Source organism: Dromiciops gliroides, chromosome 3 (genome assembly GCF_019393635.1).
Source record: "Dromiciops gliroides isolate mDroGli1 chromosome 3, mDroGli1.pri, whole genome shotgun sequence".
Lineage (NCBI taxonomy): Eukaryota > Metazoa > Chordata > Mammalia > Microbiotheria > Microbiotheriidae > Dromiciops > Dromiciops gliroides.
The window spans coordinates 321410038-321420009 of record NC_057863.1 but is presented as its reverse complement, the minus strand read 5'-3'; the positions used below and the strand labels follow the sequence as shown (position 1 = coordinate 321420009).

Sequence of the window (9972 nt, the reverse complement as noted above, 5' to 3'; positions counted from 1 at the left end):
ATGCCCACCATTCAGGGCTGCTGTGAGTGCCAAACAAGGCAATGCAGATGCTCTCTGATGCCTTCTTTCTTTGAGTCTGTTTTTTTTTCCTCAGTAGCTTCCTTGCTGGCCACCTCTCAGGTCCCTCTAGAGACCTATGTACCCTCAACCTCAGGGGACATCCCATCAGAATCTCTGTCAGAAGAAAGGAATGAGAGTAGGCAGAAAAGAAAGAGGAAGGAGTGGTCAGTCATTGAGTCAACAGAAACAAAGCTTGTTCTGAAAAGGAGGAAAATTGCTGACTTCCGCCCAGAAGACTTGGACGCTTTCTTCAGGCTTCTGGGTAAGAGACACCTGGTTCATATTTGCCCACCTCCATTCCCATTGTTCAGAGCTAAGTCTACTACAAATGAGCATAATGCCCATGAACCCAAACCCCATGAAGGTCAAATATAAAATAATTCAACAAGTCTATAGTAAGTGCGTGCCTAATAGCAAGAGTCAATCAACTTGCAGTTGAGGTGGGCAAGGGGCTCCATTTCCTACCTAGAATTCTTGCCCTGGGGGCAAACCTAAGATAGTCTAGTCCATTCCTGAAAGGAAAAGGAAATTACCAGAAAAGGGGTCTCTCCAGAAGGCAGAATTGGGATCCATGAGTTAATGCCACAGACAGATTTCAGCTGTAAAGCAAAACTTCCTAACAATTAGAGCTGTCTTGAAATAGAATGCATTGCCCTATCAGTCACTAGTGGTCTTCACGTTGAGTCCAGGTGACCACTTTTTGGGAAATCATACATGAGGTAGAGTTTGGGCTAAATGAGATTTTTTTCTTTTTTTGTTTTTGTTTTTGTGGGGCAATGGAGGTTAAGTGACTTGCCCAGGGTCACACAGCTGGTAAGTGTCAAGTGTCTGAGGTCAGATTTGAACTCAGGTCCTCCTGAATCCAGGGCTGGTGCTTTATCCACTGCACCATCTAGCTTCCCTGAGATTGTTTTTCAACTTCAAGTTTATGATTCTGTGACCCTAGCTACTTGTCCGATTTAGGATGGAGTGTTGGTCACGGTATGCCAAAGTATCACATCCTCTAGAGAGGCCTATAGGGACAAGGGTGGAGAGCAACACAGTGCTTCTATAAGAAGAGGTGCACCAAGAGCCCAGCTTTAATGTGTCCCTGTACCCAGAGCTTTCCTCTGGGGTTGGAGTGTTCATGATTTCCTTGCCCTTGTTCTGATGCAGCCTTTCTCCTCCACAGAAGACCCAGTCATTAGGAAATTCTTGGACTCCGACAGCCATTTTAAAGTAGCTGATAAGGTATCTGCAGCTCCCCTTGACTCCTCTCTATGGGATCTGTTGTCACTCTGTAATGCTGGGGTAGGACTTTCCCATTGTATATCTGCCTGAGACTTTAAAGGAGATGGGTTCTGAGGGCTGAGAGTGCTTGCATGGGGGAAATTGAGGCATGGTGTTCTCAGGTCCAAGTCATGCTCCATGCTTTGGCTGACTGTTCTATCACCTCTAGGCTGGAATTATGGACAGTAGTTTTCTCCAGATCAGTGGTCCCTACCATGTAGTTCCCTTGTATCTCTCTCTCTCTCTTTTTTTTTTTTTTTAGTGAGGCAATTGGGGTTAAGTGACTTGCCCAGGGTCACACAGCTAGTAAGTGTTAAGTGTCTGAGGCCAAATTTGAACTCAGGTAATTCTTGACTCCAGGGCCTGTGCTCTATCCACTGCGCCACCTAGCTGCCCCTTTTGTTTTGTTTTGTTTTGTTTTTGCAGGGCAATGAGGGTTAAGTGACCTGCCCAGAGTCACACAGCTAGTAAGTGTCAAGTGTCTGAGACTGGATTTGAACTCAGGTAGTCCTGAATCCAGGGCCGGTTCTTCATCCACTGCGCCACCTAGCTGCCTCCCCTTGTATCTCAATAACACCCATAAAGCCAGAGAAAGTGCCTCACTACTCCTTCAAGATTAAGCCTCTGGACTGAGCTTAGAAGAGGAGTCCCATAAACTTTTCAAGTAGTTAGCCTTTATGCTAGTAGGTAGCAAGGTTCCCTCATGGGATCAAATGTGATAATGCAAACCTCAAAGCACTATAGAAATGCTATTTATTAATGATACTGTTGATACTGATGATAATGTGGGAAGAAGTTGTTTCTTACTTTTGGTTTAGCTCAACCCATAGCTGAGTTCCTTTCCATTAAAATAATCGTATTAGGATCAGGGCTAGCCAAAGAGAAAATTGTGGGCAAAGATGACCACAGGTTTTCTTTTTATAACATAGCCATATAAATAAAATATATAAATAACCATATCTGTATGAACAAAATATAGAAATAAATATACTTCATTTCTGTGAAAATATATGAATAAACATTTTATTTTTGTGGATAAAATATAAACATATTTTATGTGGGTAAAATATAAATATATTTTATTTATATGGATAAATATATAAATATATATTTTTTCATATAAATAAAATATGTTATTTATATAAATAAAATGCTATATAAATAGCATTTTATGGTTTGAAAAATGCTTGGCATACATCTCATTTTATCCTCACAACAACCCTAGGAAGTAGGTGCTATTAATATATCCATTTTACAAATGAGAAAATAGAGGCTGGCAGAGATTAAATGACTTGCCCAAGGTCACACAGCGAGTAAGTATCTAAGGCCAGATTTCATCTCAAGTCTTCCTCATTTCAGGTCCATCCATTGTGGAATGTGGCTCCCTCATGTCATGCCCTCCACCTATCTAAATAAACGTTGAAAATCACAGGGTCTCCCAGCCAGGTGGATTATTGTTTCATGTGTGGTGGGGGTCTATACTACCCCTCCCATTCCAACAATTCCCTGCATTGAACCAGTTTGCCCTTTATAGCAAAATCCCCTTCAATGTCCACCCAGACTCTGTCACCTCATTCTCCTAGGCCTCCCATTCCGATCCCCACTACTCATATCCAATTCTCCATCTGTTCTCCATGGCAAGCTGCCCCAGAATTTGTTGCTTTTACACTCCTCAGTGTCTTAGCATTTGAGCTGAGCTTTAAAAGTTGGGTACAATTTCGAGTACTGAAGATAAAAGGGAAGGGCATTCTGGGTGTAAGGAACACCTTTGCCAAAAGCACAGAGTTCGGAGAGTTTGGGATGTGTTTAGGGAATAGTTAGTAGTCCAGCTTGGTGGTGTTTTAAAGTTATATGAAAGGGAGTAATGTGAGGTAAGGCTGAAAAGCATGGTAACAGTCAGTCTGTGGAAGCCCTTTCAAGGACTCTCAAGACAACGGCCCTGCCTTTCTTTCTCTAAAGACCAATTAAGGACTCCAGACATTGGTAGATTATGGGGAGGGGGCTTTGGGGGACATGGGGAGCCCCTCAAACCACTTAGACTACTGCTTAACCTACTGCCAACATACCTACTAGTTTGTCTTGAGAAAATCACAATCTCTCTGAACCTCAGTTTCCTTATCTATAGAATGAGGGGTTACAGTTACATTGGAGGGCTTCTAAAGTCCTTTTACTCTCTATGATTCTATAATTTCCTGAATTTGCCTTTGATCACATCCCTCTTTTTTGTCAGTACCTGCTCTCCATAGTTGTAGAATACTTCGGCCGAGTCAGACTGCCTGCTTACACCTATAACCGGATCCACTTTTTTGTGGCGCTGTGAGTATTTCTCAAGGTCATCGCCCTCATCCCCTTCACCTATCTAAATAAATGCTGGAAATCACAGAGTATCCCAGCCAGGTGGATTAAGGCTTTAGGTGTGATGGAGGCCAGGGCCATCTCTTCCATTCCAATAATTCCCTGAGATGACCTAGGCAACAGAGACTGCTGATTTATCTGCATTGTGGATTTCTAGAAGAGCAAGGGAAAGGATTGAGGACTGATTCTGGTCTTGGAGTCCTAGTTTAGAACATACAGAATGCTGGAGGAAAGAAATTTGAGAGTCACAGGCCTTTGTGAGGACTACCAGAAATCTTAAATGCACTACTAATGACTCACCTTCCCTACTTTGGAGAACACTAGTCCTTAAGTATGGATGTTCATTACATTATTCCAATTATTCCTGATGACTCACCAAATTCTAGAGCAGGGGTTCTTGACCTTTTTTTGTGTCATGGACCCCTTTGGCAATGAAGTGAAGACTGTGGATCTCATCTCCAAATGATGCTTTTAAATGCATAAAATAAAATACATAGGTTTTAAAAAGATACCAATTATTTTGAAATACAACCATCAAAATACTAAATTCCAAGTTCATGGACCCCCTAAAATGTCTATGGACTCCAGGTTAAGAATCCCTCCTCTAGACCCTTTCTTTTGCTTCTTCTGATCTAGACCTTCTAGGGCCTGTTGATTTGAAATAGAAGGAATGAGATTAGTCTAATGAGATTTGTTTGGAGTAAGGTTGTTATAGTTCCTAACCTATTGTATTACCTGCGTTATTTTGGGTGCTTGTTTCTCAGTTTTCCAGTGTTACATTTTACTGGTTCTGAGTAGTCTGTCATTACTAGGCATCTACTTAGTATTTTCCCTTCCCTTGTGGCAGATTCATTGCCAATCAAATTGAGGAGGATGACATGAAATCTAAGTTCAATATGATGCCTGTCCTTTTTGGAAAGAGACTGTGGCGTAATCTCTATTATGACTTCCGGCGGGTACAGAGACAATTCATTGTCGCAATGAACTGGAGAGTTCTCGTCACTCGCCAGATTTGTGATGAAGTGAGTACCTGGTGGCGGGTGGCTTCACTAGGAGGCTCTGACATTGACATGGGGGATGATCGGAAATCAAAAGAAGAAAGATTGGTCATGCTCTAGTCCTCATCTTCTAAAAGCTTCCATTAAAAAAAAACAAAAACAAATAAAAAAAACCAGACTAGGCAAACCTAAAATAAGCAAAACAGAAATGTCACTGCCCATGCAGGGAGAATAGCGGAAGACAAAAACAAGAGTAAGAGCATACGATCAGAGATGAAGAGCTAGAAGGGCCCTCAGAATTCATGAAGTCCAACTTCCTTATTTTATAGTTAAGGAGACTAGTCTAGAGAGGTAGGGTGACTTAGGGTGAGTGGCAAACAGGGGATTTGAACCCAGGTCTTCTAATTCCAAATCTAGCACTCTTTTCCTTATGCCATGTAGTAATTTATATTTTGCAGTACTTTACAAATCTGCAGCTAGTACTTTACTCAACCTGGTGTGTATGTATACATATATCTATATCATATCTATCTATATCTACACCTATACTTATACCCATGCCCATACCCTTATGTATACCTATTCCCATGCCCATATCCTTACCCATACCCATGCCCATACCCTTACCCATACCCATAGCCAAACTCTTACCCATACCCATACACTTACCCATACCCTTACCCATACCCATAGCCTTACCTATACCCATACCCTTACCCATACCCATACCCATACCCATACCCATACCCTTACCCTTACCTATACCCATACCCTTACCCATACCCTTACCCATACCCATACCCATACCCATACCCATACCCATACCCTTACCCTTACCTATACCCATACCCTTACCCATACCCTTACCCATACCCATACCCATACCCATACCCATACCCTTACCCTTACCTATACCCATACCCTTACCCATACCCATACCCTTACCCATACCCATAGCCAAACTCTTACCCATACCCATACCCTTACCCATACCCTTACCCATACCCATACCCATACCCATACCCTTACCTATACCCATACCCATACCCATACCCATACCCTTACCCATACCCATACCCATACCCATACCCATACCCATACCCTTACCCATACCCTTACCTATACCCTTACCCATACCCATAGCCATATCCTTACCTATACCCTTACCCTTACCCATACCCATATCCATTTATGTATACATATATTACATATATAATATACATACAATATAGAATACATACATATGTATATGTGTATATATATGCATATCTGTATGTGGATTATATATGTATATATACACACATACTCACCCTCACATTTAGATTATTATAACAGCCTAGTGGTTAGTCTTCCAGACACAAGTCTCTCGAACTCCAGGCCATCTTCTATTTAGCTGTCAAAATAATCTTCCTAAAGTCCTGGTCTGACCATGATGTTGCACCATCCCCAGTAAACTCCAGTGACTCCCTATCATTTCTAGGATCCAAGATAAAATCCTTTGGCATTCAAAGCCCTTTCTAAGCTGCCCCTCCTTCATTTCCAATCCTCTGACACATCATCCCTAAATAATACTCCTCCATCCAGTGACACTGGACTGCTTTGCTGTTCCTCAGACAAGACACTTCATCTCACAGCTGCAGGCATTTTCTTTGGCTGCCTCTGATGCCTGCGTGGCATGCTCTTCTTCCTCATCTCTGCCCACTAGGTTCTCTGGTTTCCTTCAAGGCTCAGTTAAAAGCTTACCTTCACTAGGAAACCTTTCTTTTTCCCTCTTAATTCTACTGCCTTTCCTCTTTTATTTTCAATTCATCCTGTTCGTGGTATATTTGTACAGAGTTGTTCACATGTTGTGGCTCTCATTAGACCGAGCTCTTTGAGGTCAGAGACTGTCTTTTACATTTTTTTGAACCCCCAGTGCTCAACAACAGCACCTGGCACATTATAGGTACTTATTGTTTACTGACTTTATTGGATGAAAAATTCCTTGAGGGGGTACGTGGGTTTCACTATTCCATTTTTTAAAGACAAGAAGACTGCAGTTTAGAGAGGACAGGTGGTTTGCCCAAAGTGGTGGAACCCAAAATACCTAAACTGAAACCTTCGACTCAAAATCTAGGTTGCTGTTCACTGTCTCATGATAAACTTTCTAAAAACATGCAGTTTCTATGTGTAGTGGGAGGCTGTGTTCTGTCCTTTCACCAGTTTTTTTTTTTTTCTGATGCCTCATCACTCAGTTAAGCTGCCTGCTAAGGTACACAGAGAGAGAGGGGTTGAGGGATTATGCACAATGGTAAAAACATGAATCTCTTAAGTGGAGAAACAGTGTGGTGGAAAAAAGTCAGAGGGTTTGGATTATACTATTTACTATCTCCTGGCTCTATTTGCTACTTCTGTAACCTTGGGCAATTGTGTAACCTCTCAGGGTTTGCTCATCTGGAAATAAAGGTGACCTTGATCTCTGAAAGTCCCTTCCACCTTTGCTGTTTGTCCTTCATTCTCAAAGAGGCCCATGGCATTGGGATGATTCACAACCGGCAGTGAATTGGATTTAAGTGAGGGAGGGCTGTGCAAAGTCCCCAGCCTCACTCCTTCCTCCACAACCATCTGGGGTCCAGTGGCAAGATATACATCAGGATGACTGGAGATCACCCCAGATGTCTGTGGGAGACCTTGACCTTCTGAAGCTAACGTTTTCCCTGGGTCTCAGTTTGCTTGAGGCAAAGCCCATTCTGTGATTAAGGATTGGTAAGAAATGAGGCAAAGAATGGCCTCCTTTACCTAGTCAAAAATAAATGAATGAATAAATATCATTGTTTGTCCTTCATTCCCTAAGAGGACTATAACTTGCACTGAATTGGATTTAAGTGAGACAGGGCTGTGCAAGGTCACCAACCTCACTCTCTCTTCCAGAGTCATCTGGGTCCAGTGACAAGATATACATCAGAACGACTCAAACAGGTTGTTTGAAGCAATAGTAGTTAAATGACTTGCCCAGGGTCACATAGCCAGTAGTGTCAAGTGTGTGAGGTCAAATTTGAACTCAAGTTCTATTGACTCTGGGGCCAGTGCTTTATTTACTGCATCAGCTAGCTGTCCCCCTTCCACCTTTAAAATCCTAAAAAGGTCCTAGGTCTGGGGCCCTTATTCAAGGGTAGATACAGACTACCAGGTACAGAATCAAGGTTAGACTCAGGGTGACAGCATTGGTGCAGGACATGGGGTCAGGAGAAACCTTGATTTGACTCCCACCTCTAACACTAGCTGTGTGATCATTGGAAAGTGAGTTTAATTCTCAGTCTCTTTTTGTTCATGTGTAAAATGAGAATAACCATATCCGTCATCATTATTTCTCAGGTTGTGAGGGTCCAGTGGAATAATGCATGTGAAAACACTTTAAAAATTTTTTCGTTTTTTCGGGGCAACAAGGGTTAAGTGACTTGCCCAGGGTCACACAGCTAGTAAGTGTCAAGTGTCTGAGATTGGATTTGAACTCAGGTTCTCCTGAATCCAGGGCTGGTGCTTTATCTACTACACCACCTAGCTGCCCTTGTAAAAACACTTTGTAAACCCTATAGTGCGGTATAACATTATTTATTATCCATGCACAGAAAGTGAGTGTCAGAACCTTTATTTTCACTTGACCAGGAAAGTGGAAGAGAGATTTAAAGGAGAACTTTTAGGAGTTTTTTGAAGGAAGAAGGAGGAAAGGACTGGTAATGGGATAAGATGATAATAAACATTTACATGACACTTTAAGGTTTACAAAGCACCATCCTGTCAATAGGCTTTAAGATAGGTCTCCATTTCACAGTTAGGAACCAGAGACACAGAGAGGTAGGCTGACCAGCTTGTCTGGAGTTGTGTAGCTGAAAAGTCATGTTGCCAGATCCAACGTAGGTCTTTTGACTCCAAAACTAATGCTCTCTTGCATCATACCATGTTGCTATGGGACAGCAGAGGAAGGCTTTAAGTGCAGATATAGTGGAATTAGGAAAAATAGATAAAAGGTAGATATTGGGGAGTTGTGAGTTATGAAGAAGTCTAGAACCAGTTGATATAAAAACCTTGAAAATAAGGGTAAAGAATCAAATGTAGATGAGAAAAATGTTAGGGAAAGGATTATAGATGTAAAGGTAAGACTTTAGATGTTCTTGAGTTCAGTCCACTCATTTTACAGATTAAGAAACTAAGGCCCAGGTAAATTAAGTGACTTACTTAGGATCACACAGCTTGTGAGTGTCTGAAGTGGGATTTGAACTCAGATCTTCCTAACTCTGTAATACTGTAGTAGTAGCTTTGTTATCCACTATACTACCATGCTAAGATTGACAGGAAGTAATTCCAGAGAGAGGAAGGCCAGTTAAGGCAGGCACAGAATACTATGTGACCAAGGTCTAATCAAAGGACTTTTGTGTATGGTCAATGACATACATTGGATTTTATTAATGTTGGAAAGGACACAACAGAGGACTGAAGGGGAAATGTCACAAAAGCTTATTACCTTTTTATCTAACTTGCTTTTAGATCCAAGCCCAGGCCCCTGCACACTGGGTCTGGGACAGGGACCGAGACCTCCTCACTTAAACTCCAGCTTTAGGAGGGTGGGATGGAAGGAATAGAATGGATGATACCAACATTCCAACAAACCCAGGGTAAGTACCATTCCCAAGAGCCCCACTCCCTTGCTCAGGCTCACCAAGGATAGAACAACTTTGTAATCATCAGTTACCTGCGTCCTGTAGGAATTCAATTTTAGGATATTGCATATTTCATTTGGAAACGGATTCTAAGGTATATTATTTCTAGATGTACCCATTTAGAGAAGTGACCTTACCAAGTGATGATGACATGTCTCAGGAAAGGTACCTATCTGAGATCCAAGTGGGTACCACTTGTTTGATAGTCACAAGTAGTTTGTTTATATGCTCTCTGAATCAGATGGGAACAAACTGAAGATCAACTGGCTAACCTACCAAAGACAACTTATGTGTGATTTCTCAAGTGCGCTATGCCCCAAGTTGTACATTGAAATGGCTATCAAGGCTGAATAAGGTATGAATCATCCTAGTTTTAGAAGGAATTGGAATATTATATATTTTTTCAGAATCATGAGAGTGGGTCCAAAATTGCAAGGGGAATGTGTGGCTAAGCTTTCTGGGTGAGACAACCTAATGAGAAACCCGGAATTTAACTTAATATAAGGGTTTAGCAGTCTGTTAAAAGAATCATAATCACTCAAGGGGTACATTTTCTGGTCCAATCTGGGAAGTTATAAGAAAATGAGTAGATC

At 41.7% G+C, this 9972-nt stretch overlaps 1 protein-coding gene across 1 annotated transcript; it reads left to right on the top strand.

Moving 5' to 3' along the window:
* Positions 1-9678, top strand: LOC122747539 (putative speedy protein-like protein 3). Its single transcript, XM_043993493.1, has 6 exons — positions 1-322; positions 1232-1290; positions 3560-3645; positions 4532-4706; positions 9207-9334; positions 9621-9678. Exons 1-5 carry the CDS (start codon positions 1-3, stop codon positions 9264-9266), a joined length of 702 nt encoding a protein of 233 aa, XP_043849428.1. The 3' UTR covers positions 9267-9334; positions 9621-9678.
* Positions 9679-9972: the final 294 nt, after the last annotated feature.

Coding starts and splice junctions, on each gene's coding strand:
- LOC122747539 (XM_043993493.1), top strand. CDS start 1: ATGCCCACCATTCAGGGCTGCTGTGAGTGCCAAACAAGGCAATGCAGA. Junction 1,291..3,559: donor ATTTTAAAGTAGCTGATAAG/GTATCTGCAGCT, acceptor CTTTTTTGTCAG/TACCTGCTCTCCATAGTTGT. Junction 3,646..4,531: donor ATCCACTTTTTTGTGGCGCT/GTGAGTATTTCT, acceptor CCCTTGTGGCAG/ATTCATTGCCAATCAAATTG.